This window comes from Toxotes jaculatrix, chromosome 22 (assembly GCF_017976425.1).
Source record: "Toxotes jaculatrix isolate fToxJac2 chromosome 22, fToxJac2.pri, whole genome shotgun sequence".
Taxonomy (NCBI): Eukaryota; Metazoa; Chordata; class Actinopteri; family Toxotidae; genus Toxotes; species Toxotes jaculatrix.
This window is the reverse complement of record NC_054415.1, coordinates 13485115-13513101: the sequence shown is the minus strand read 5'-3', so window position 1 is coordinate 13513101 and position 27987 is coordinate 13485115. Positions and strand designations below refer to the sequence as shown.

The 27987-nt window shown below is 42.0% G+C and overlaps 2 protein-coding genes across 3 annotated transcripts; one reads left to right on the top strand and one right to left on the bottom strand.

Moving 5' to 3' along the window:
• The first annotated feature begins 1036 nt into the window (after positions 1-1036).
• On the top strand, positions 1037-19363 carry slc13a4 (solute carrier family 13 member 4). The gene is made up of 16 exons (XM_041030172.1): positions 1037-1159; positions 8336-8464; positions 11050-11186; positions 11323-11498; positions 11595-11658; positions 12004-12043; positions 12154-12240; positions 12398-12582; positions 14849-14968; positions 15256-15357; positions 15973-16074; positions 16379-16503; positions 17422-17543; positions 17952-18113; positions 18813-18950; positions 19226-19363. The coding sequence occupies exons 1-16, from the start codon at positions 1037-1039 to the stop codon at positions 19361-19363; spliced, it is 1950 nt and encodes a 649-aa protein (XP_040886106.1).
• Positions 19364-21766: 2403 nt separating this feature from the next.
• On the bottom strand, positions 21767-23557 carry LOC121176214 (cytochrome c oxidase assembly factor 6 homolog). Of its 2 annotated transcripts, none has more exons than XM_041030226.1 (3): positions 23373-23557; positions 22795-22950; positions 21767-22520 (listed from the first exon to the last, which is right to left on the bottom strand). In XM_041030226.1, the coding sequence occupies exons 1-3, from the start codon at positions 23553-23555 to the stop codon at positions 22422-22424; spliced, it is 438 nt and encodes a 145-aa protein (XP_040886160.1). In that variant the 5' UTR covers positions 23556-23557; the 3' UTR covers positions 21767-22421. The 2 variants fall into 2 exon arrangements, with proteins under 2 accessions (XP_040886160.1, XP_040886161.1); XM_041030227.1 differs by having other exon boundaries at positions 22795-23010; positions 23373-23498.
• Between the last annotated feature and the right edge of the window lie 4430 nt (positions 23558-27987).

Below are 27987 nucleotides of genomic sequence, written 5' to 3'. Positions count from 1 at the left end.
ACAGTTATAAAATCTAATGACTCAAAACTAATAAATCATCATACTGAGAATGTTTTCCTCTTTTAAACAGTTCTGAATTAACCAGATAGACTAAACTTTAACATTCATGGCTCCTGTCTGGAAAAGGCCCCCACTTGCACTGACTCTCTGAATCCTCTGGGGGGCAGTGTGTGACTGCAGACTCAACTCAGTGGTTCACATCCACAGGCCTGGGACTCACACTACAAACATGTTGATGTGTAAATGATTCCTGTGGTTAATGAGTGTAGGATTTAAGTGTGAATCAGTTAATATGAATCAATTAATTATGAACATTGTGTAAACCGTTAATTTACTGTAACATTACATGCTGTGGTTTCCTGCAGTATTAAAGTGTTCTTTAATATTCTGTTTATTCATCTTAAATAAATGTATCCCCTGAATAATTTTCCATTTTTATCTAGAATTGCTAATATTCTAATCATATTTTATAAAGCTCCTCAGTATTTCTTCCCTTATTCATACACTGTTCGGATGCAAAGACCTCCAGACCCATGCACACGCACACACCCACGCCCTGTGCAAACTTTACCCAACCCTGATTGGTTGATACACAGCCAGCGAGGGTGGAGCCTAGCCCTGATTAATTAGCATAACCTATCCAGGCTCATAAAAGTGCGGGCGGCCTCACCTGATGCCTCTGGGAGCATCAGACACGCAGAGGAGGAGAGGAGACTCCGGGTGTAGTGCATGGCACGAGGGTCAGACACGGTGGAAGTAAAGCTGAGATTAGAGAAAATCAAGCTCAGGCAAGTTCACCCACTTCACAGAGACACTCACACAGGTCCGCTCACCGTTTACAGTCTGTGCGTAAAAGCGCACAGCCAGGACAGAACTTCACGCTCTCCCAGGGGACGGCTTCCCTCCTCCTCCTCCTCCTCCTCCTGCTTCCTCCGGCTCTCCGAGGTCGGTTGCGGCTTGAGACTTCAGCGTTTTTGACTATCACACCCGGGTTTGCTGAGTTGTGGCCGGTCCGATCCAGAGCTCCGGGTCACCCATGAGGTTGGAGGCCGCAGCCAGGATGGATCTGTTCAGGAAGCTGTGGAAGGCGAGGAAGCTGATCGTTGTGGTGTTCATCCCGCTGTCCCTGCTTCCCTTACCGCTCATCCACCCCACCAGCGTGAGTGAAAGAAATTTAATTAAATTATTATTATTATTATTGTTGTTGTTGTTGTTGTTGTTACAAGCACAGAAACAGAGGAGATGGTTAGCTTTTGCTTTCTGTGAACCACAGGAATATTATAGATGATTAATGTTCCTGTGTGTACAAGAAAGACACACACAAGAGGCAAAAACAGCAAAAACTACATCATACATTAAAGTATCATACATGTTGTTTAGAACAATGTTGCTTTTTTTCTTTCATCACTTTAAAATGTTTAGTTAGTCACTATTAAATATATCAGAAAACAACACAGTGCAGGTTTGATAAATACCTAGAAAACATCCAATACAGCAGTAAACACAACCTCCAGCTGATGTGTTGATGTCCCTCCTGGTTGCTGCTAATGGCTGGAGTGTGCTGATGGGATTCTAGTGTATGTGTGTTGTGTGCGTGAGTGTGTGTGTGTGTGTGAGAGAGAGAGAGAGGGAGAATCAGTCAAAAGACACACTGTCTTCTGTTTTGATGAATGCTTGTCCCGAGCCGTCCCGTTCATCAGCTGAGCCGTGTGTGTGTGGAGAGGAGATGTCGCGACATGTTGATGAGATGGAGATCAGTACTCTGCTAAAAAGCAAAGAGGGAGAGAGGGAGAGAGAGAGAGAGGGAGAGAGAGAGAGAGAGAGGACTACTTGATACTCATTCAGGGTCATGAGTTGTTTTAATTTCTGTTTTTTTTTCCCTGTGTGTTGTAGCTCATGTTTGTTTTTAGGAAATTTCCTCAGACAAATGAATTTGCACAGGAAACAATAGGATTATCTCAATCTGCACAAATCCAATCTGTACAAACATTCACCTTTTTAAAGGAAATTTGTCACTCTGCTCTGCCAAGACAGAGTCTTGTCTGTGAGGATAAATCACAAGTTTTGTTGCAGCATTACAATATGAGTGTCTGCGTATGTCAAACTAAATTGAACTAAACTAACTTACATTTCACTGGAGATTAGATATGGTGCTGCAGTTTGGTGAGTTTGAAGAGTGAGCTGCTCAGGCGTGTCAAACCTTCAGGAGTTGTACTGTTTGTAGGATTTTGGAACAGATCACGGGATCATGTGCAGTGACGCTCAGGCCCATGTGATTTGTCTCTCACTTGTCAACACACACGATATTGACAGATAAAGATAGGGACAAGCATCAAACTCAAATTCAGGTTTCAAAAGGTCTTTCTGGAATGATTTTGTATAGTCTATAGTCCAAATGATCGACATCAGCCTCAGATGGTGCCTTTCACATATCACCATTACACTCAAGTCCCAGCTAAGCATCAGTTTCTTTGAAAACACCCAACAAAATTTGAAAAACCTAGAAAGTAATTATCACTTTTCTGAAGTTATTCCCAGAATCAGAGACTCTTTACACAAACTGAATGGAAAGATATTCCATCTAAGAGAAGATCTTTAACCCACTGTGGGAAATGACACCTCCTATGTCAGATCAGTTTGTACAGTGTGAACCAAAATTTAAAAAATATATATTCTCAGTTAATCTGGAAGAAACTGATGTTTCTCTCTTTTATTCTGCTCTTTCACTCAAAATCAGGCATGAATAAAGTGAACATCATCTTTGTCTTTGGAAATACCTTCAGAACTTAATTTTTCAAAAATCACCGGGTGTGTATTATTCAGAGAAACTGTCTCTTAGCTCTTTAACTCCAAGACAATGGTAATCAGGTGTTGCAGGTGTCCCTTTGCTTCGCTCTCCAAAAATCCTTTTCATTCATTTCCTGTGAATTTGTCCAGTGATTCATGCTGCACTGAATCAAACTGTGCTCAGTATTTTAAAACACCTCAGTTAAGCAGATAAAAGCATGCAGATAATTGAATTGAAACAAGTGAATTGAATATTGTCACCACATCATTATACTATTCTTGATCAACATTTAAAGTGACACATGATTTAAGCTTGAATTTGTTTAAATCAACTTGACACGTCTTCTTGTTTTGACTCATTAATAATTATAGTGCTTTGTTAATATTAACACACGAGTTAAATAAGATTGTAGCCAAACAACGTGCAAAAAGCGGCGGTGACAGGTGTGTCAGTGTGTTTATACATGATCATCTGTGTCACAGGTGTTTGTGTTCCTTCTAACATCATTAATATTCAAAGCAAGTGTAACGTGCTCACAAGTTGTCCATCAGCCAATCAGCGCTGTCGCCCAGGAGCCTTGCTGTTATGTCAGGACTGGTGGATGTTTGGCAGGAGCAGGCGGCACAGGATGAGGCCAAGAAAAAAACAAAAGAACAAAAACTTCACTACAAAGAAAAAGAAAGAAACAATCCAAGCAATTAAGTTATATAATCAGCCTACCACCATGCTGGATTTTGGCCCCACGTGGCTTGCTTACGACACCGGGGACCCCAGACTGTGTCAGGAATGTCACAGGGGTTCAGAGTGACACCGTGTGTGTGTTTGGAGTGGTACTGTGTCCAGCTGTGGCAGGACGGAACATCTGCTGGATGCAGTCAGGCCAGGTCAGAGAGAGAGAGAGAGAGAGAGAGAGAGAGAGAGAGAGAGAGAGATGAAGAGCTGGTGGCAGATATGCATAATGTCACGCAGAGTCATGCTTGTGCCATTTTGCATCCCCAGGAAGACGTATACAAGACATATACACTCTGTAGTAACGTCTGATTCCCCTGTTGGTATTGATGAGCAGAGAGCAGTGAAACTTAGCAGGTGATGGTAAATGGTGTTTATTGTTGAGTGTGTGTTTCCGTTGTTCTGTCTGTTAATTTTCAGTGGGCTTTAACAGCATGTGAAGACATTTGTGTTGCTATAAAGCGTTTAAAAGAAGAAACTTTGGTGGTTCAGTTTAAAAAGTCCTTTCGTCCTCTGCTGATTGGTTCAGTGAATGCAAGTTTCCTCCAGAGCAGCTGTGACCTAATCTGCGTGTGTGTGTGTGTGTTTTTCTAAACACCAATCATCTCCATATCCTAAGCTGTCCACAGATAACAGGGAGTTGATGAGACAATCAATGGGCTTCTGTTACATGTTGAGGCAGAAACTGGCCTGTCAGCTGGAAAAACCTCAGGCTTGGAGGAAAACTTCCCTCTCAGCTGAATGAACTTTTCAGGTCATGGAGATATACCAGACCCTCATGTTGACACCACATCTGACTCAATCCATAGAGGACGACTGGAGGAATGTCTCAAGCTAATTAAAGCTATTGTCAAATATTTGCCAGCTGAGGTCATGACAAAGACACTGATCCTAATGCGATCATGCTAACATTATTACAGAATCAGCTGAGCAGATACTACACTTAGCTGGCAAACAAGCTGATATCATATCAACTCCTTATCAGCTAAAGGGTTTATGAAATGTTCAAGATCGTACATGTGGATGCTTCAGTGAAACTGTGACGGTTCAGATGTCCCCCGGTGGTCCACCATTTCCAGTTGTAGTTCAGAGAGCTTTTGCTGACATTTTTTTTTTTTTTGTGATTTAAAAGTAAACTGAATTCACGTTTGCAGCTCAAATGAACAATTACTTTATGTATCAAACCATTTACCTTTTTGTACCTGTATTTCCTGAATTTTAGCACTTTATTAAATGTTTTAGCACTTATTAAATGTATTTTGAGGGTCCATGAAGATGCAGTGTCCCTGGTTCTGTCCCAGCCTGAGACTTTTGCTGCTTCGTGAATTGTTTCGTACGTAACACATGATGGGGCGGCTAGTAGCACCAGATGGGGAGTACAGGGGCATGATTGAGTACAGGGGGCAGGAGAGAGTTATTTTTTTGCACAGGTCAGGATGGATAATCGTCCTTATACTATGGACAGTGGTGTGCATGTTTTGTGGCAGTTTGCTCTTGCTCTTTAAATTATGTTGGCACCTTGGAATAAAAACGGGTAACTAACAAAACGAGTGCAGAAAAAAACGCAGCCTTTTATCTGTTGGTGTTGATGTCGAATGCTAATGCTTGTTATGTCACAGCTGTGTGTGTATATCTGAAAATAATTCACACCCTCTGACCAGTCAGAGTCCTCTGTGGCTGAGGGATAACACAAGGTGTTCCAGTTACTCGTGAAGGTCCTCGGCACCGACTTTATACAGTGATGTAGTGTCTGCAGTTCAGCAGAACTGTTATTAAAACTGTTATTAAAATAACAGCCGAATGGTCAGGACTGCTGCTTTCCCTCCTGCAGCATTGTGTGTTGTCAGTGCAGTTTTGTTTCTCCTCTTTAAAGCAGTTTAATTTTTGTCAGTGTGAGATGGAAAGTCATAGGAAAGGTGCGATTGTTCCAGAAAGCTGCTTTTGGGCTCAAAACTCTTTAGAGTTGGCAGTGTTCATGTAGTATAACCTGCTGAGACACACACACACACATAATCACACACAAACATTGTCCGTTTCACCTCAGGCTCTCCAGCATCACATTCTTTTGCCACCTCAGAAAATCAAGTGAACTTTTGCCTAGATTTAAAAAAAAAAAAAAAAAACCTCAGATTTTCATGCTTGTCACAGCAGCTGTTGCCTCTGCGTCCTCCACTGTTTACCTAAAAATGTCAGCACCACCAAAAGTAATCTACAGGTTAGGTGGAGAAAAAAAAGGCTTTTTCATTTTGCAGTTACACTTTTGTTTCTCATAAAAATATGTTGAAAAGCTGGGGCTGACAGAAGAGGATTTACATTTAAAAGTCTCCTCTCTGTGTGACTTTTTTTCCCCTAAATTAACCAATTTTTAAGAATGATTTAAGAAAGATGTCACTTGTTTAACCTGCTTCACAGCACACCTCAGAACCAGGTCTGACCTGAAAGCAAACCCAGCTGTTCCTCCGTTCGAATACACAGCGTGTATTGACCTCTGCTCCCTGACACGTCTCAGTATCAGACGTGTGGTTATCATGAAGCTTGCGTCAGCCGCTCAGCGATACCTGCCTCTCTGCTTACCCAGCACTTTGGCTTCAACTTGCAAAACAGAACAAAGGAAGAAGAAGCGCAGATGACTGTTTAAGGATCTGATTGAAGCTGCTGTCCTGTGGCAACGGTCCTCTGATAAACAGAGAGCAATAATCAATGATGAGTAACTGCTGAATCAGACCGTCTCTGTTGCTGTATCTCTGTCCCTGTGTGTTCGCTCATTTGCCCATCTTTGTCTCTATTTATCTGTCCATTTGCTCTTTCTTCCTTAATGTCACCTCTCTTTTCCTCTTTCCATTCTTCTCAGTCTCAGTGACAGATCAACAGCTTAACTCTTAACTGTGCTTTAATCCCGTTATCAGCCAGTGTTTTCCTGAATGTGAAGCTTGAGACAGACGTGCTGATTAAGACTATTGTTAACCAAATGGAAGAGGACAGGTCAGGCTGCTAATGAGCAAACACATTCTTTATTGTATTTTTCTTTTTTTCTATTTTTATCATGTTTCCTCTCTTTATAAAGTGGGTATGTGTTGTCACACTTCCTTTCAACCCAAACACCTTGTTCTGTTCTCAGCCTAATCCCACAGCTGTGCCTAATGCCTGGAAATGCCTCTTTCTTCTTGCCAAGTTAAATCCACAGCAAAGCATCTACAAAGGAGCACAGGTCGTGGCTTGAGAGTGACGACCCGTGCCGTGAAAGCCAAACCGGTGCCAAGCGACAACTAATAAAAACAATCTCGCAATCAAGTGTAGAATCAAGCGTCCGCCTACCTAAAACCAGCTTATTTCTCTTTTTGTTTGCACACTTTCACATGTCCTCTGCTCACAGAAATGAGACAAATTAAATTCAGCTTTGATCCTTGATGCGTCACAGACTGTGCAGACGCCCCGCAGTTCACTTCAGATTTTTTTATGACAGCTCCCCGACCTCACAAAGGCAGAGGCTGCAGTGAAGAAGGGAAAAACAGTCTGAAGTTTGAAGGCTTCCCAGTGAAGCCTTGTAGCAGATATATAAAACTGTTTCCGGCACTGATTCATTAACAGCAGATTATTTTGTTCTGTTGTGAGTTTAGTTGTTCTGAGTCAGGTTTAAATGTGTGGATTTATTCATCGAATCAACTGACATCAGTCAGACAAACTGCGTAACACTGACACTGTTTCTAAATGACCTCAAACCCAACATATACACTGATACCTGAACACCTGCTATAAGCTGATCATCTGTGATCTTTAGCTTATATACTGTGTGGATCCAGCTGTTGCTGCTCAGAAAGAGATGTAATAATTTGTATATTGTTTCATTTATTGAGTCGTTGCCCACAAAAAAAGCTTGTGACATAATTTAAACAATAGTCAGATTTATCATAATAGAATAACTGATTTGTGTCCATGGCCTGAACGTGCTGTGAGGTCTGAACAGGTCTGGACACGCTTCACGCTGGAGCCCTGCTGTTAATTCTCCCCCCTCTGGCTTTATTAATTTGAGATTAACTGACCTGTTACTGCAAGATGTTATACTCAATGTTCTTCTTACGTAAAAGTACTACAAGCTCACGCTGCATGTGTCAGTGGCGGGAACTGCCTGTGTTTTATGCTAACGTGGTTGGGGCAATACTAAACAAATAAAACACCATAAGCTGTGCTGAAAAACCTGTGCAGGAAGGACACATCTCATGCTTTACTCTCCAAATGTTGGTTTAAAATTTTCGAGTATTGTGAAGTCTGAAAAGTGCACTTTAGAGATACTGAACCAGGTGTGGACCTGAGATCTGGAAGTGCTGGAAGAGGCCTGGATTTTCAGTTGTCCTGTGAGTGATGTGAAAGGTTAATGAAAATCTCTGTGATTTTCATAAGGTCTTAGCAAATGTCACGAGATTCCTCTTTAGTTTTTTTAGGTTGGGGAGCCTGTCACTAAGCCCGCTGCTGTTGCGACAGAGCGGCATGAGGGGACTGGTATGTCGATATTATATAACCATAACCAGATTAATGCAACATCAGGGCGTGTGTTTGTGTACATGAGCGTGTTAGAAGGGAAAAAAGTGTGTGTGGAGCCCAGCTGGAGTACAAACCACACTCACCACAATGTTTACAACACTTCAGTTCACAGGACATACACTAACATTTGTAATATTTGAAAGTGCCTAAAGCAGCAGGTCTCTAATTGTATGCACACTCATGGACACGTGTATGAGTGTGTGTGTTGATGTGTCTTTTCTAATATTATAATTGTGAAGCAGGTGATGAAGCACTGACTGCTGATTTTCCTGCGTGCAGGAGGCATGCTGTGCCTATGTGCTGATGGTGACAGCAGTCTACTGGGTGTCAGAGGCTGTTCCCTTGGGTGCTGCAGCTCTGGTCCCAGCCTTCCTCTACCCGCTCTTCGGGGTGCTCAAGTCCAGCGAGGTGAGTCTCTCTCTCTTTGTCCTTTTAGCCGATGGTGTCTTTGACGTTTTAGTCGTCAGAGCCTTAAAAAGAAAATCTCTCCAACATCATCTGATTTGGTGAGATCCCTCCCAATAATAATTAAAATCAATTTTTCTTTTTTTTTCTCAAGTAATTGAACCTCACACAGAGGTAGGACATAAAGAGTGGACAACTTTTTCTAGTTTTTGTCCCCAAACAATGTTTATATCATGTGTGTCAAACTCATCAGCTGTGCAGTTAACTTACTTATCAGAGCTTTTTTTGTCTGCTTCCTGCTGTTGGAAACAATGACCTAAAAAAAAAGCTGAAAATCTACTGAAGACCAAACAGTTGGGCGATAATTTTCTGCAAATAAAAATCTGTGCTTTCCCTTCCAATATATAAATGATGTTGCTGCTGATAACGTCGTCTTTTCACAGTGAAACAGTGTGATTAAAAATTCCCTTGTAAACAGCACATTCTCATCGCTTCAACATAATTGGAAAAATTATATCAAACTGAGATGAAGACTTTTAGTTTTAGCTGCAATATTGATGGTTCTTGATTATTTTATTTTAGATAGCAAGTTGCAACCATATAGTGTCAGTGGTGTGTAAACATAACTAATAATGAACTCTGTTGGCCTTCATCTAAATAAGCCTTTGCTTGTTTATGTGGGGTTCTTATAGAACTGTTCCACTGGCTCTGACTGTAAATATAATCACTTTTCCCTCTAAAGAAGGAAAAGTGAAAGAAACACTTGTGTTATTTAGGGCAGGTGGTAAACTGTGTTGGGCTTAATCAGGAATAGCACGGCTACCGAGCGTGCTGGGATATCCGGTCGCTACACAGTGTTACTGTGCTGGTAGTAAGAGTCAGCTGATCAGATTGGTGTATATGTGGATGTACAGTAATTCCAGATCAGAAAAAAATATGGGTGAAAGGCCCTTCTGTGTGGTTGAACGCCACACAGAGTGCGTTTCAAGAACTCAGATCCACCTCTGTGTGTTTCCGTGTGCGTGTTTAGGTACGTGAGGGGGTTTCTTGGATGCATCTAAGTTTCCGTCAGGGTTTTTGCAGCGTAGAGTTACTTACTGTATTACGTGTCAGTGTAAACCAGAGACGTCGTCACTCAGCTGTAAAGGTTTTATCAGCCACGACTCTATGGAGCGTGTAGGAAACCCCATTAACCTGGTACTCGTCATCATTATCAGCCGCTCGCACACTTTACCGCCCTGGTAAAGTTTAATCAGTCTGACCGGTGCTTTTTTTTTTTTTTTTTTTTTTTAAATATATATCTTAGCAACACAGTCTTAGTTTATCTCCATTAAACTCACTCCCCTCGTCTTCACCTCTCTTATCAGCATTACATAAAAAGTGAGTTGTACGCCTCATGTGACCAAATCGCATTGACAAACAGTGACAAAGCTGCCTGTTAACACTGCTGTAAGCCTCTTGTGATGGCGTTCTGTAAATATGCCAGCAGAGAGCTTTATGCAACATTTTCAATCTATTATGGTGCTTCCAGTCTGCTACCCCCAGCTCCCCACATGAACCCAGTAGTGACCACTGGCAGGATGCCTGTATGAGGCATTGCTTTGCACTGTATATACAACTAAAGTCCATGACTCACTGAATTATTAATGCTTCTTTCTACTGGCTGCTTAACGTTGATAATTCACAGCGGAGATTGAGTTTTATTCAGTTGTCACTTGTGTGTTTGCTGTTAGTGTTGAATGCAGCAGTAAATTTTTCCACACCTCATTTTCTTACATATCTATGACATTTGATTGTTGGTGGTAAATGTAAATTAGAACTGATGAACTGGGTTTTCCAAATGGGCCTCACTAACTGATGAGTTGAGAAGCTACAAGTTGCAGGAGGCAGATAACCTGTCTTAAGGGCGTGTACGCCTGCCTTTACAGCATTTGTCCTCTGGTTTTTCTCACCTGGCGCTCGTGCCTCACCTCTCTAAAGATTGCATTAGTCAGCAGTGACTCAACATTAAACTTTTTTATTACTTTTTCTTCTCTAATTCTCCTGTCCAGTGGGATAACAGCCAGTATTCTCCTTGCAAAGCAGCTATCAGGACTTTGAAACTGTTTCATTTCAATAAAGAAATATCCCCGGCTGAGGGACTGTAATTTTTTCTTTGTTCATCCACTGAGTCCATGGAAATGACAGAGAGAGGTGATGGAGTTGTGTTTGAAACGGCCCTGAAGGAGGAAGTGCAGCAGGTTGTAGGTGAGAGGTGAGGGGACACAGGCTTATACAATGTTGTGAGGTTGTGAACCCTGTGGGTGGGAAGTAGAGCAGATTAAGAAGAACAATTGGCAAACTGTAAGTGTTGATCCAAACCAAGGAGGGTGAAGTAGGGAAGTGGGTGAAGGAGGGAAAAACCAGAAGGCCCCAAGACACCTTCCTGTCTCCTCAGGTCCACTTCATTTATTTTCCTAAATTTCAATTTTGTGCCATCAACAGTTTCACAATATTTACATGTTTTGAAATGACTTCTATGACTTTTATTTTGAAATCAAACACCTGAATCAGTATGCATCTGTGTGTGTGTGTGTGTGTGTGTTCAGGTGGCAGCTGAGTACTGTAAAGACACCACTCTGCTGCTGATGGGAGTCATCTGCCTGGCTGCCTCCATAGAGAAGTGGAACCTGCACAAACGCATCGCTCTGCGCATGGTGATGATCGCAGGGGCCAAGCCTGGCATGTGAGCAACGCGCGCACACACACACACACACTTCAACGCTTTCAGTACACTGGCTCTATTTAAACTCACACAAGCATACACACTTGATCCTGTTGCAAAATTGAGGTCTGAACATTGCTCTTTCTCTTTCATCCAGGTTGGTGCTGGGCTTCATGTGCTGCACAGTGTTTCTGTCCATGTGGCTCAGCAACACGTCCACCACAGCCATGGTGATGCCCATAGCTGAGGCCGTCCTGCAGCAGCTCATCTGCACCGGTCTGGCCGACAACCACAACGACTCCGAAACCGCTGAGGCCCCTGAGGATGACAGTGGTCAGTGTGTGTGTGGGGGGGGGGGGGGTTCAAATCCAGTGTATTACACCATCAGTCCTTCTGTTACACTCTGATAATGAATGTTGTTGTTCACAGCTGTTACAGACAAAGAAGAGAACCTGGACAAGAACCATTTAGAGATGCTCTATCGCAACGACAGGTACACGTGTGTGTTGTCCCAAGTGCAATTACCAGTGTTTACCACAGCCTACAGACGTTCCTCAAACTAAAACTGATTTTTCAAATTTACATTGGCAAAAGGGAAAATTTACAACCAACCAACAGTGCAACAAACCAATCAGGCAACACTATCATGTGATTTGTAATATGTCCACTGTGGTAAATTAAATTAAAAAAAAAAAAAAAAACTGTCAAAAAAACAGGAGAAAAACAAAAATCAGTACAGCTTTGTGTTAAATTCCTATTGCTCAGATGTGTCTTGTTCTTCTATGTGAATTATTGTCATTGCTAAATCTCATTACCGTTATTTTTCGTCTCTCTCCAGCAGTGACTGCACTAAACAGGAGCTTTCTACACTCAGTGAGGTGAGACTTGAAAGAGCTTTGTCTTTGCCAGATAAACACCAGTCAGATAATTAGCAGCAGAGCAGAAAGAGCCACGTGCTGGCAGTGAGGTCTCTTTCTCTTGCTCTCAGGTACAGACTGGGGAGGTAAATGGTTTGGGTCTGAAGCCAATCTCTAACCAGAGCTTCATCAGACACACCAATGGACACCTGCCGCAGGTGAGGAACATTGTGTTGGAGGCTAATGAGGCAGGTGTGTGACAGCAAGGTTGCTGGAAAGAAGGATGAGAAACACCTTCTCCCACCTTCTCTTCCCAGCTGCGATCAATCAGTGTCAGATGAACCCTCCATTCCCATTCCTCTCACTCTCTCTTAGGTGTCCATTGAAATCCCAAATGTGAAGCGGGTGAAGGCCAGGAGAGACTCCCAGTATCCCACCAAGAGGGATCACATGATCTGTAAATGCCTGTCGCTCAGCATCACCTACGCCGCGACCATCGGAGGACTCATCACCATCACGGGCACGTCAACCAACCTCATCTTTGCTGAGCAGTTTAACACGTAGGTACATGTGCACACGCACTCACAATGTGTAATGAGTTAAAATCTTGTGAGCTGACAAGCGTCCACCGTCCACAGACAGTAACAACAGGTATTAGAGCAGCTTTAAAAACCGTTCTGTGCTGGTATCAGAAAGATATTTTGGTCTGGCATTAGCTCAGGACGCCTGCAGACAACATCTCAATTTTCAAGCACATTTACAGCTTGAGTAATTTCTTGGCTGCTGTGCTGGTCGGACTGAAACACTTCATGTCAGCTCGGTGTCTGGGGGGCACACAGGGTCTGAGATCAAACTAATCAGCCTCTACAGTCCTAACAGAGCCGATTTCCTCCAGCCGCAGCGCTAAGCCTGGCAGAATGGCCTCCTTCATGTCGCAGCTTGTTGGACAAAGGTCAGGTTTTGGTTCTGTGTGTATTTGTGGGTTTGCGTGTGTGTGTGTGTGTGTGGGGTAGAAGTTGTAATCCTAAGGTAACATTACCAGGGGCAACAAACAGTCCAAGCAGTGAACATTAAAATACCAAAAATTATACCCTCCAGTTTGATTGGTCAAATAAATTTGAATTGTGTGTAAATACTGAACCGAAGTTTGACTTAATGAGTGAGGGGCCTCTGGTAAATAAGCTTGGTAGCTAGGGTGTCCTCGTACGACAAGGCCAAGCAACTTGACCCCAACAAACAGACAGACACACACACACAGACATGCTGTGACAGGAACATTGGACATCCAGATAAATTCAGGTACTATGAAAGGATATTACTTGATGCTCTTTCATCTGATTTAAAACAAGTGATAAATGTATTTTAGCAGGACTTGTGACAGTAGGTCAGCTGTCACATCTGGAAGTCAAAAGTAATGGTTCTCCTCAGGCCTGAGTTCTGTCTCCTGTTTTATTTATTTTACGTCCCAACAACTGCATCAGTCAGCATCCAGACAGATCATTGATAAAGAATGCTGATGATACAGTTTCACCACCCCACTGAGGCATTGCTGTAATTGGATTTAGATTGAATGTGATTTAGTTCCATTGGTTCCCAGACTTTTTTCTTGTCTTACTTACAGTTTTTTGTATTTATTCTCCAGTGCATGATCAGTGAATGTAAATGTAAACAAACTAAAACTAAGATGATGGGTGCTATTGAAGGGAGGGATGGAGTCGCCTCTGGGGCACACATGTCATCATCATCATCATCATCATCTCTGAATGTCACCTTTACCCTGCTTAGTGTCCGTACAGCACAGCACAGCACTCAGTGAAGCACGTCTGAGCAAACACACTTTATCACCTATGCAGCTTTGAACGACAGTGGACACTGAGGAGCGCGCTGTTGGAGCTTCAAGTGCACTGAAGACAAATGGTGCTTTGAGCGGGTGCCACTCTCCCCTGTGTAATTCATTTTCATCTGAGAAAACATTTGTTAGTGTGCCTCACACTGACACTGACTTTGGATGATGTGTGTGTGTCCCCCGACTCAGAGCCTCTTCTGGCCCCTGCTGTCGATAATGCTTTCCAGGAAATACACCAACTATAGGCAGGGGTAATAATAGCATTAGGGGGTGTTTCAAGTTGTTACTAATGCTTTAATAATGTTTAATAATGTTTTACTCATGCTGTATAAATCAGTTAAAAGCTATTGATAAAAACTTTTGGTTTGCAAAGTTATGAAAAGTCTGTGGCCAGTCTCACAGTCAAGTCATTAGAGCAGTGAATGTCCAGTAGCTGAATGTCCTGTAGCTTCATAAAGCAGGCCGCACCGTGGTTATCCCTGCTGGCTTCACTGTCGCGGCGCAGAGCAGTGACACTTACAGCGGCTCACCTCTTATCAGCGTGGAGAGTCAGCTGTGCTGCTGCACAGATAAGAAGATGGGAATGACAGCATCTGTCAGTCAAAGCAAACACACCAGAATAAGTGTAGGGTGAAGGTTGATGGGGGTTAAATAGTTATTTTTAGCCTTGACAGTATTTTAACCTTGGTAAACCTTCCATTCCTGTCACTGTAAGTGCTCTCAGTGGTCATGAGCTCCAGCCTCTAATGAGCCTATGTGCAGTATTTAAACTTCAACATATCACACATCAAATCAGTGTGACTGTTATCAAATGTTAGGCCTCGTTGGAGGCAACTGACAGTCCTGTGCTGATGTACGTTTTTCTCCAGAACTGGACCACATTTCCCATCAGCCCCCTTCCTTAAACATAAAGTCTAACAACACACAACTACACACAGACATCCTAAACTAACTCTGTGTCTCTCTCTGTGTTCCTCCAGCCGTTACCCGGATGCAAAGGTGATAAACTTTGGCACATGGTTCATCTTCAGCTTCCCCATCGCCATCATCATGCTGGTCCTCACCTGGCTGTGGCTGCACTTCCTCTTCCTGGGCTGCAAGTGAGTGCATGTGTGTTCTGAAGTGTGTGTTTAACAGATTGCATCTTGTGCTATAAGTTGTTCAGCTTGTAGTCATATTCATGTGTGATTATGGAGTGTGCATCTGACCTGTCCTCTCCTAACCATCTTATCATTATAGACTCACGATAATCCTTCTTTCTATAGCACAATGTTGAACCGCGGCGCCATTTGGTGTCCTGTGGCTGCGAAGGTTGCAAAGCACTGAGCGAGTGTGTTGGGTTACTGTGTGGTTGATGTTATTGTTGTTGTTGTTGCTGTGTGTTCAGCTTCAGGGAAACATGCTCGCTGAGTAAGAAACGCAAAACCAGGAGAGAGATGCTGTCAGAGAGGAGGATCCATGAGGAGTACGCAAAACTGGGATCCATCAGGTGTGTACGTGCGTTTCTGTGCTTATGTGTTGTCCTAACTTTCCTGACTGGATGTTCCTACAGGCTGTATTCATGGCAGTTTGGTCAGTATTTGATAGATTTTTAGAGTTTTAGGGTCATGATATGAACAGCAATTATAAACTATAAAATGTCTAGCTCAATATACCATTCAAACAGACATAAAAAGCTTGTCTCAGACATTTTGTGGAGAATTTGAAGACATGTAAAGGCACAGAAAGCAACTGAAGACTTTTGGCAGCAGCCTGTGGACCTGTTATTCAGTTTAAACCATCAAAGTGAGGACATTTCAACTGAACCTCACTATTTTAAAGGACTGTTTAAAGGTTAATTTGGTTGGGGTTAAGCATTTAGCTGTGATAGGTAAGGAATGCATAATGTTAGTGATGGTCCTTACAAGTATAGAAAGATATACATATGTGTAAATGTGTGTGTATATCTCACTCACAGACCCAGACATGACACTGTGGGACATGAGTGTTATCACTCATGTAATTGCTGCTCACATTCGTTTTGTGGTTTCTGTGTGTGTGTGTGTGTGTGTGTGTGTGTGTGTGTGTGTGTGTGTGTGTGTGTGTGTGTGTGTGTGTGTCTCAGCTACCCAGAGGTGGTGACGGGTGTTTTCTTCATCCTGATGACTGTGCTGTGGTTCACCAGAGAGCCAGGATTCGTGCCTGGCTGGACGTCTCTCTTTGAGAAGTACGTAGCCTTAATGCTGCGACACGCCACTGCAAATGGTGTTGTTACCACTAACATGTTAGTGATCAGACAGCGATCAGTCTGTGGTCATGTCTGTCAGGAACAAATAAACACACACCGTCACACAGACACAAATGTGTGTAGACACTGTGAGTATCTCAGTGACTGCAGAGTATGTACCCGCACACACACCTGATCTTACACACCTAAACTATTAAACCCGTAATATACATTTTTGTCATGAAACATAAGAAGAGGCTCTGTCGATTTATTTTAAATTTATGGTGAATGTTCTCCCTCTCAGGAAAGGCTACAGGACCGACGCAACAGTGTCTGTCCTTCTTGGCTTCCTGCTCTTCCTCATCCCTGCCAGACGACCCTTCTCCTCCTCCTCCCCCTCCTCCTCCTCCTCCAGCTGTAGAGACACAGGTCAGCACCAGGCACTCGTCCATCTGGATTTTTTTTTTTTTTTTTTGTTTACGTGTACTATGTTTGGTTTAACTCCTCAGGGCACCAGGCGGGTGGGGTTTAACATATCAGACATTGTACATGTGTGGTATTTTTTGGCTTAATTCAAAATGAGCAGCCAGCAGCTCTTGTTTCAGCAGGCCCCTGTTTGTGTCAGCAGGCTCCGCTGCTTGATTTAGTGCCTGTTTGCTGCAGGTTCACCAGGTCAGAGAAACTTCTGATTTAAGGGAAAAACAGCTCAACCTCAGACACCGGTGTTTTCCACGGTTGTGGAAAAATTTCACTGTTTCACGCTGCTGAGCACATGATGCTTTATTGCTGACACTGGTCAGTCTACTAACCTCTGAACACCACAACCTAAAGGAGAAGCAGATGTAGTACAGGCCTGCAAACGTCTGCAAACTATTTGTCTTTTTGGAACTAATGATGTTTAAAATACTGAGAGGTAAACTCATGATCTGGATAAAATTCTGTTCAACAATTTAACTTTTTCTTGAAATGAATGATAATAAATAAATATTTACTTGAGTTTATATGGAGCTCTTCTTTCAAGGAACTTTGTATTTTCCCTGTAATAAATACCAGAATTCATGATGTTTTTTTTGGAGCTTCCCAGAAATGATTAGGAAAATGCAGACCGGTAAAATAAAGCATAGCTAAAATTGGCTTTAACATACAAATACAATACAACAAATACTTTTTCAGCATTATCGAAACAGATTTTAAATCCATATTTTTTTAGTAAAGAAAATATGAAAACATCAGAAATATGATGCTAATTTAATACTTGTGAATAAGAACCATAGCTCACTGCCCTGTCAGCTGTTAACGCCCCGGCTGTGTTGACATTTGTCCTGTTTTTTGTTTTTAAACCATTAGATGATGACTCAGAGTCTGACCCTCTGGCTCCCATGATCACCTGGAAGGACTTCCAGAGACTGATGCCGTGGGAGATCGTCATCCTGGTGGGAGGAGGCTACGCACTGGCTGCTGGTTGCAAGGTACCGTGAATGTGTGTGTGTGTGTGTTGTTGTGTTACAGTACTGTACTATTTTAGGGGCAAGTTTCAGAATTGGGATTTAATCAGGTATTGACCAGAGGCTGTTGCCATGGTTTCAGTGGTAAAGAAGGTGTATTATATCTGTATGTGATGCTCCTGTTCTCCATCAGATAAACAATAAGTGAGTGTGATATTAAAACCAAGACTTTGCAGAAGCTACAGGATATTTGTGAACACAGCTGACATCAGAGAAATTGCAGAAATAGTCACATGATTGATTCAAACAAAGGACGTCAGGGCGAAGGAGCAGAGGTTCAGGAGGACAACATTGCACCATGAGGGTGAGAGATTGATTGCAGCCTTTGAGGATGCTCACGGGTGTTTTGTCCATATGTGTGTGTGTGTGCAGGTGTCAGGCCTGTCGGTGTGGATCGGCAGACAGCTGGAGCCCATGAGTGGTCTTCCTCCCTGGGCCGTCACCCTGCTGGCCTGCCTGCTGGTGTCAGCGGTCACAGAGTTCGCCTCCAACCCGGCAACTCTCACCGTCTTCCTGCCCATCTTGTCTGCACTGGTAAGGCACACACTCCTTCACACACTATGTGCGTCCACCATGTGCGTGTCATTTGGAGTCATGCTTCCAGTTGGGAATTAGCCCTGAACTGTGACACTTTGAAAACACAAAAAAAATCTTCATGAAGTAAAGGCCCTGAAAACGATTTTGTTGTTACTTATTTCTGTGTACCAAACTTTTCAAATACTTTTTTTTATACAGAATATTTATTCATTTCATTTGATTTTCAAATAACAGCATTACACTGACTTTGCTTCCCCCTTGTGGATTATTCCTATTGTTCCTGCTCTCAGTTTGTTCACAGGCAGAGCTAATGTCATGTGCACGTGTTAGCAGGGAGCATTATTATCCCACACTGTGGGATAACGGTGTTAGTGTGGCTGCACCTTGCTCTGAGAATGTAATAAGTCTAAAGAAGCAGTTTTCAAACACCCATGTGACCTTTGACCTGTGACCTCTCACGTGCCCCCCCCCCCCCATGTTCTCCATCTGTCTCCCTCTTCATCTTAACTTCATCTCCTCATCTCTCATCCTCATTTCCTTCGTTCATCTGCCTTTCTTCTCGTCTCCGTCCCTTCCTCACATCTCCCCACCTCACCTGGTTTATCTTGTCCTTCCCTGTTTTCCTGTCTTTTTCTCTCCACTGTCTCTTTGTCTTTCCTTCTCTTTGTTCTTCCTCACCCCTTTCCCTCCTTCCAGTCAGAGACTCTACTCATCAACCCCCTCCACACTTTGATCCCATCCACCATGTGCGTGTCATTTGGGGTCATGCTTCCAGTTGGGAACCCCCCCAACGCCATCGTCTTCAGTTACGGCCACGTGCAGATCAGCGACATGGTACGACACACACACAGACACACACACATACAAAGTCACATGCTCTTTCTGCACCTGCAGTATCAAAAGGCTCAAGGCTACAGTGTGTCAGAGTCGTTTTATGTAATCAGAAGGTTGAAGATTTATTTTACTTCTTAACTCTTGGCAAACTGAAAAAGCTAAAGCTGATCCTAGACAAAAACATACAACTCGCACAGCTTCTGGTATATTTCTATTTGGCTTTCATTTTGTCTGTGTATTCATCTTTACATCCTTTATTTCGTTTCCCTCTCCAGGTGAAAGCAGGCTTCGGGGTGAACCTGATTGGCGTGGCGGTGGTAATGTTGGCCATAACCACGTGGGGCGTTCCCCTCTTCAACCTGACTGAGTTCCCAGCCTGGGCAGTGGCTAGGAATGTCACTGGGAGCTTATAACCACTGGTGTAATGGGGCAAGTGGGAAGAAGAGGGGATGAATCAGCGAGACGGACAGAGAGAAAGAGATGGGGCAAATGTTGAAATATTGCAAGTGAAAAACAACGTGAAAATGACATAAGATGTGCCGAGAGGAAGGTCAGAGTTTAGTTTTTTTTTTTTAGACTGATTAGACAGTCCCTGAAGGAGGAAGATGGATGGAGGGAAGGAGAAGAAGAAGAGGAGATTGAAAAAACATTATCTGTTGTTTAGATTTAAGAATCAGAATTATATTTTTATCTGCCACAAGGATGCATCACATGGAAAGCTGAATGTCTTTATGAACCTGGCCACTGGGTGGAGCTCTGACCTCCAACGAAAACTTTTTGACCTCCATTAACGACGTCTGATGGAGATTCGTTTTCACCCAATCACTGAAGGTATCACTAAAAGCTACAAACATATTTGAGGTGATCAGGAACTGATGTTTGTTTGTTTTTTTGACTGATGATAGGAAAACTATTTTTAGAAACAGGCTGGAAAGAGTTTTTATAGCCACAGCAGGTCTTCTTCTGTGGATTTTTCTCTGGATTAGTTGGTATTTTGATAGAAATAAGCTATATGACCATTGTGGACAAGCCTCTTTTTACTGCATGCTTGCTGAGCTTCTGCTGCACTTAAATGTATTGCTCTTTAACCAGATCACATACATGGTGGGCTGGTTTATTTTCACTTTGGTTACACGTCGCAGTGTAAATTAAAAAGAGCTGACTGCTGTATCAAAACAAGATAAATGCATGAAAAGAGGCTTTTACCATGGCTGCTAATGTACTGTATCCATAGAGCTACCCAGCATCTTTTCATAAGAGTCTGTATGATCTGTTTCTAAAGAGATAAAAGCTTTTGTATATTTAGCTACAAACTGAAAACATATACACTGTCAGTAGATGTTCTTAGCTGCTATCTGCATTGTTTTGAAAATCAAGGCCTCTTAATATCTGACTGATGTCTTTACCAAAGCTGATTTTGTGCCCTGTTATACTGTGAACATATTTTTGGCCACATTTACTCCAAGCACCTTGCAGGAGATCTAGGGCCTTTACCATAATGTCTGTACTACAATACTAGTGTGGCCATCTCTTGTGGGGAATCCAGCCTCTTACCCTGATGGTGTTAGTGGCTTGCTATAACATCTGAGCAGTGCAGGAGCTCAGTTCACTGTCGTCCTCCTTAAATCATGGAAAGCAGTAGCGTACTTGCTTTTCACCAAGCTATGTGCCTGCACTTGACTCTATTACAATATCTAGAGTGTGCACTGTACTGTATGTCAGCAACAGAGAGCCTGGGATTGGTTGCCTTATCACACCATATGTATGTTATTCCTACTTGATGTCTAAGCTTTCCCCTCACTGTATGGCATGTTTTTTCTTATATTGCAGCTCGGAAGGCTTGAGAGGTTTGACTCACTCCTGCCATTATTCAGTGTATTCAGCAGGGTGCTTCTGACTCCACAAACAAAGCCCCTAACTGTGCTCTCTTTAACTGCTTCTTTGTCTTCAGCCTGTTTGTCAGATGCTGCTTTTCTGCCACACTGAATACATCTAAAAACTTCAGAATGAGATGATGAAGTCTTGAAATCTGAGAACATTTTACTCGCTGATGTCTTGAATTATGCCAATATAATGATTTTTAACCATAAAGCTCTGTGTTAGCAGGCAGAACACACTTTAACAAACCTTTACCAAGTGTCAGTAGCTACAGATTGTATCACAAAAATATGTATTTTTATGAAATGCATTACTTTAGCATGTTAAGCAACAGGATGAACATGTTAGGTTTTTATTTGTTGTCACCTTGGAGGTGTGACTTTTCTCCTGGCATGTGAGCACAGAAAGAAATGCAGATGTGGGAGGCTGCAGAGTCTTTGCAAGTTCTGAGTTATTTTGAATGGTGCAGTAGTTTGTTCAATCAACTGTCAAATCACAGTAACTGTTGTCTGTTGGTGAAAAGGTTTGCACATAACATTCACTGTACTGTGCAGAAATGTAAAAGATATGCTTTATATTTTTACACAAATTTTAAATGTAATTTGTGGCTTTTTTTATATCACTACATTATGAACATAGGCCTTAGTGTAGGCAGAATCAGAAGCCTACATTTTTCTTTTGTAATTTATTCAGTTCTACTGAAGATTTCATACATCTCAATGGTGTTGCAGCAGTGGCCTTCGACCCAGGGGCCATACTCCTTTGTAAATACATACAGATTTGTAATATAAAGATAATGTGCCTTTGCCTGTTTCCAAATGAGCTGTAATATTCCTAAATTATGTGTTATACCTTGATGTTTCATTCATATCCGACTCAGACACAGACTAGAGTTAGGATGATACGACGTTATACAACAATAAAACCACTAAAACCACTGAGTTGATTTTATTTATTCACAAACCACACGTCAGTCACACTTCTGAGATTTTGCCTAATGAGGCACTGTCCTGGAATTTAAAAACAAGTATCAGCAATTAGAAAGATCAGCATGTATTTTTTGTTTGTTTTTTTTTAGTTCATTGACCAGGAGTCATGACTGAATTGAAAGCACAAGAACTTCATTCAACCCAAACAACAGAATAACACTGTGGTCTGGACACACAATAATACAGAAGAGTTTTTACTTTAAATGAACAAAATTACAGAAAAACCATCTTACAGTATTACAGTTGAGTGTTGCCTTGACCCAGAATATATTTGTGTGTGTGTGGATTCATATAAGAGCTGCATTTATTTTAACTACTGCAATGTAATTTTACATTTTGGGTTTATCTTCATCTCTTCGTTTGTTACAAAGCATCTCAGATCATTTGGACTGGTTAACAAGAGCTGACGCCACATATTTCTGAGGATGGAAGATCAAACAATTTTCAAACTCTTATGACTCTGTACAAATAAATAATGATAAAGTTGAAGTACAGGTTCTCTGTCCACAATCAAGTTAGAAAACTGCTTTCCAAGTCCTGCTCTGGCCTTGATGAAGCCAAAGGTCAGTCCGTTTGCAGATTCTCGCTGTCTGCTGTCCAGGTGTTAGGAGGGCTGCCGTGGGCCTTCAGCAGGTGTGAACCCATCTGTCTGCATCTTCTCCTTGTATTTCAAGAAATCTCTCCTCTTTATGAAATATTTCACCTGCCAGGGAAAATGGAAAAGATGAACAACAATCCTGCAATATTTAATCGGCACACAGAATTCACCTCAAAGAAGTGCACTTGCTTGAATGGTGAAAACCGAGACCCAATTTTCACAGTAACATCAAAACATTGTGTGCTTGTAAATCAAAAAGAATCCAAGGTCTTTGATGCACTGTTTACAGTACCAGCTTTCTCTCTGACCTGATGATCGATACTAAATGTAAACCCCCGTCTTAACTGTTCTTTGAGGGTAAAAAGAGGGGATAGTTTACCCACTGAGCGGGGCATTTTGCCTCAAATTCCTTCTGGAAGTTCTGGCAGGATGCAGCTTTGTCCTCATTGTCATCCAGACATTTCCACAGCTGGTCTCTTGCCTCCCAGCAGGCCTTCCTCTGTGCTGAACTTGGAGCTGTCATCGCTGCTTGACTCTTGGAGGGATTTCACAAATGAGAAGGCAGGATGAGTTAAAACAGGAGAGACAGGAGCTGCTGCAATAAGGGCAGATAACTGTCAGGTACGATCAGGTACTGTACACACAAATACACTATCTCAGTGCGGTCACTTAATTACTTTGATACTGTTGCTACTTTATGCTATGTACTTGCACTTTGAGTACTCGTGTAATTTCCAACAGGTTTACTCTCATTTCCATATGTTTATACTGTTAATTTAGGTCAAACATTAGCCTCAATAGACCAATATCTTTAATTTAACCTATACGAGAATACTGCATTAACTTAAGTTTAATATTAGCCTCCAAATAACTAATTTAAAACAGCTTTCAGTTATCTAAAAGAAGGTAAGCTGATAGAAGCTGAGTTCGCTCGTATTAAACTCATCTCTCACTCACTGAATGCAAGGTTACAACCTCCCACAGGATTTCTTCGTTCCCACCACCGCTGCGGTTTGTTCCTGTCACTCCATAAAACCCTAAAACCCAGCGTGATACTGTTGGTACTCTAGAAAAACCCAAGAGTTTTGTAACGAGTTTAGAGACCGCAGCACTGAGCAGAATGAAGGACGCGCACAACATCACTTCCTTGTCGCTGCGTGATGACGTAGAGGCGTGATTACCGAAACGAACCAGGTGATGGCGCAGTTCGTTAATTGTTGAAGCTCGAGCGACAGGTGTGAAACTTTTTAGGTCGATTGTGAATGAGAACAATTCACAGACGTAAGTGAAATTAATGTTAACTTCAATCTTGCAACTTAAACTTTAAACTCAATGTGCCGTCTCATGTAAGTTGTGAAGCATTTTTCTTAAGGCTGCCAAATTAAATCCGACTGAAAACATGCAACAGGTGAGAGGAAGTGATTTAACTAATTTGGCATCCACAGCCTTTTTAAACTGCCTCTCCAGTGCAGCGATTTGCTTCTTTTTGTACTATTAATTTTATTATAACTTAAATGTCTTTCACTGTTGGTCCGAAAAGGCAAGTCTTTGCAAAATGTCTTTGTAACTTTGTGATAGTAGTTTTACATACATACACATTTAACATGCTAAATGATTAAAAGAAAAAAATAATAAATGTTTAAACATCTGTCAGTTGCATCCCTAGTTTGGAGTTAAATGGTCGGTATGAGCGTAGTTTTTTGGAAAATGTTGCAGTATTTGAAAATTAAGCGATCCTTGTCCTCAGAACTAAGCTCCAACCTGCTTTCTTAAATTCATTCCTAACCTTAGTGGCTTATAATGTACTGAATTTTCATGCCAGCATGGCAGAGTGAATGTACTTTTGTTGAAATGAGAGCAATAATCCACAAATTAGCAATCAGATTACACTGTAGATAGAAAGTAGAATGTGATTACACTGTTAGAGTCAACGTTTGTTCTTATTTATTTGCTCTTCTTTGCAAAATCTTTTTCCACTTGTCTTCCCCAGAGTAACTTTAACTAGAGGCTAAAAGTTAGGTTTGTGTATGTTTGTGTGCGTATTCATGTTTTATTCAAATCAAGTTGCAAATAACTTGAATGTTTTTTTTCCTTCTGTGGAGCCTCTTTTCATCCTCTGCTGTCACTGTCACTGAGCTTTGTGAATGTACAATAAAGTTTGTGTGTGTGTGTGTGTGTGTGTGTGTGTGTGTGTGTGTGTGTGTGTGTGTGTGTGTGTGTGTGTGTATAGCTTTCCAGTGAGTAAAGGCAGCATGAAAATGTGTGTTGTTGATCAACTCTCCCTCTCTCTTTCTTCCCTCCTCAGCCACAGTGACAGAGAATAGCCCCACTGGTTGCCATGGTGCCCAGCACAAATCCATCTCAGTTTGTGTGCTTGTGCGGACTGAAGGGAATTAAAAACACAAGCACTCTGATTCAGGGGTGAGGTGGATGCCCTCTTCTTTGGAAAGTAAGTGTTTGTTGTTGGGTGCATGCGTGTGTGTGTGTGAGTGACTTGAGTGTGTCTCTCTGTGGCTGCTTCAGAGGCAGAACTTCATTCACTATTTATGTCACACACCACTTACCGACTGACCCCACTTCAAGTTTGTTGCCTCCGCTGTCAATGAGTTTTTCATTTTACTGTGCTCCTGTATGGAGATTAAAGACCGAAGGTCCCATCTGAAAGCATTTTAGAAAAAAATGTGTCCTTGCACGTGACAGCACAAATTCACAAAATCTCAGAGGAGAGTTTCAAGTTACTGCTCACACCATACATTAGCATTAACTGAAATCATTCTCAGGATGTTATGTTAATAATTAACCATCATTCACAGTGACCTTCGACCCCTGAAACAGCCATTCTCTGCAGACTGAGGAGCTCCAGCTGAGGTACATCTCTCCTCTCCTCTCCTCACTGAATATTGTGAGTATGTCTTGTCGGTTAATATTCATCATATATTCCTATTTAAAAACATCCATGCATGTCTACTTATTCTGTTGAGCCTCACCAGGGTGTTTGACAGGACAGTCATTTTTTTTCTGTAAGTTTAACATATTCAACATAGGTAGCATCAGTGGGATTTGGAAGCTTAATCCAGACGGCGTTAGAGGCTCAACCTTTTGGGTCGTACTGTCTCTCTCCACCTCAGAGTTCTCATGCAGTGCTTTGTAAGAGAGGTTTTCATAAGAATCTGATTGCTCTTGAAGTTATTGTCCCATTCTGCATGAAACTGTTTTTTTCTGGGTTGTTTTTAAGCAGACTAGCGAGGTAGCAGTCCACAGTGCCATTTTGAAGCTATTAAAAACACTAAAGCATGTCCTTGTCCCCCTTCTGCAATATTGTCAACAGCGGCCAACTAAACTGGCATGAGATTATGTGTGGAGAGGACAAAAAACATGAAGAGGGGCAAAAAGATTGCAGCAGTAGGATAAATAATTATCCATTCACAGCCATAATGATAAATATCACTAACATACTCTTGTATGAATACCTGTCCCATGATAGAGGACAAGCTATCACCTCCATGAGCCTGAACATAACTCCATATCTACCATCTCATTAAGGGACCAGTTGTCCTCTTTGTGTCACTGAATGGATTGTTCATCTTAACACGGCACAAAAGGAACCTGGCAGCCCAAATGTTACTTACTTAAAAGAAAAAAGATGTTCTGTGGCGCTCGCAAGCTTGCTGTCACCTGCCAGTCTGTGTCAGTTCAGATAGGATGTCAGCAGGAGGATGACAGTACTTGACATGAGACAGGTATAAAGCCAGGTACACCCCCAAAGGGTTGACAAGCATAGTCTGAGTCCCTATGGAGGCTCAGTGGCAAGGTACATTTACTGCCTGTAACTAGAGTTTCACTAAAGTTCTAATGACACAAAGGACGTATTTGGAAAAGACAAGGACTCTTTCATGTACACATGGCTTCGAGCCCAGACTAGTTCAACCCTACCAACACCAGCCAGTGTGGTTAATTGCCTTTGTTCATCTTTTTATTGCAAATGAAACACATTGCAGTTTGCCTCAGCTTAATAACCTCACTTTCATTGCAGTCGTTGTTTTTGGTTGCTCCAGGTTTTGGTCTCCATTGGTTACAGCTGGCGTCATGCACACTTTCCAAAGCATACCTTAACATCTGATAGATTTCTCAGCTTTTTAGTCTTTAATGCATTTAGTACAATATCAAAATCAGTGTGTAGAGACCTAAAACATGCAGTGTTTGAGGTGTCTCGTTTACCATACGAGTCAACTATTTGTCAGCTTTTATCGTTTCCTGTCAAAGTTCTTTGATCATGTAGTAATCCTGGTTAAATCAAATTAACCAGTGGCTGCCTGGAGCAGAGGTGATCTGTAAAAACTGTGACAGCAGTGTAGCAATGGGCTAAATGGGTTGTCCATGAAGCGTCCATGTGAAACACAGGATGACCCACCTGTCTCTCTGTCTCTCCCTCCTTGTGTCTCTGTCTTACTTTGGTTCCTGGTGACTCATAGAACCTGTCAGGTGAACACATTCGTCTGGTTCATTGTAATAAGGCTAATGAGATGGTGATGGTAATGCTAATGTGAATGTGTATGCAGAACATGATTACACATATTTATTCCCACTCAGTTCCTCCATTTATTTGTGCTAAAGACAATAATATTGTACAGTATTTATGACGGCATGTTCTCCTTAAAGATTCTTTAGAAATGAAGAAGTTGGTAATTAGATACGTTGTGGTTCAAAAGTGAATAATGTAAAGTGTTGTAATAGGTGGTAATCCTCATTGTTCACAGGATAAGTAGAGAGTGTCTCAAGTGTGAGATGAGTCATAGGACTTTAAGATCTCTAGTGAAACCTTTAGTACGCCACGAAGGTAAATGTCAGATCACAGGCAGGCACGCATACTCTGTGAAAAAGCCAAAACACACACTTAAGGACACACACTTCTGCTCACTTTCAGTTTCACCCTCAGAAACACACACATACACACAGATATAGGCAGGCAGCTCTTACTGTTTTCTGAAGCTGGTTGATGCAGATGACAAATGACAACCATGACATTACTCTACTCTGCACAACATGACAGATTCTGGGGTCTTTGATTTCTTGTTTTTTTTTTTGGTGCCTTTGAAAGAGGGGTGATCCTTAAAGGAAGAATGAATCTACAAGAATAAGATTTATTGATTATTACAGGGATTATATTCTCTATGAAGCAACATTTTCATGATAATATTTAAACATACATCAAATAATAATAGGCTTCACCACTTTATCATGCACTGTGTTCAGTTTAAATCTCTGTAGTTTGCACAGACCAGTGTTTTCCACACACACTGGCATTAATTAATTACAATATTCATCCAAACACCATACATGTGCAGGAATAACACACCACACACACAGCTGTGCTGCTCCATGGCAGGAATTGATCAGTGCTGGCATCTCTCACATGCACACACACGCACACACACATCGACCGGTATTTGTCAGCCCAGTGGTGTCCAGGATACTGACCTCCAGTTGCCACCGCTGGAAGTCAATATCACTGTCAACTCGGAAACGGCATCCACTGTCATGGCAACAGGCGTTCAGACACACACAATGCACA

What these genes read in the sequence shown, in the direction of transcription:
- slc13a4 (XM_041030172.1), top strand. Translation starts at nt 1,037, where the DNA reads ATGAGGTTGGAGGCCGCAGCCAGGATGGATCTGTTCAGGAAGCTGTGG. An exon ending in GGCCCCTGAGGATGACAGTG is followed by an intron (nt 11,499 to 11,594) that starts GTCAGTGTGTGT and finishes TGTTGTTCACAG; the next exon opens with CTGTTACAGACAAAGAAGAG. An exon ending in TGCCCATCTTGTCTGCACTG is followed by an intron (nt 18,114 to 18,812) that starts GTAAGGCACACA and finishes CCCTCCTTCCAG; the next exon opens with TCAGAGACTCTACTCATCAA.
- LOC121176214 (XM_041030226.1), bottom strand. Translation starts at nt 23,555, where the DNA reads ATGTTGTGCGCGTCCTTCATTCTGCTCAGTGCTGCGGTCTCTAAACTC. An exon ending in AGGTTGTAACCTTGCATTCA is followed by an intron (nt 22,951 to 23,372) that starts GTGAGTGAGAGA and finishes AATCCCTCCAAG; the next exon opens with AGTCAAGCAGCGATGACAGC. An exon ending in CAAAATGCCCCGCTCAGTGG is followed by an intron (nt 22,521 to 22,794) that starts GTAAACTATCCC and finishes TTTCCCTGGCAG; the next exon opens with GTGAAATATTTCATAAAGAG.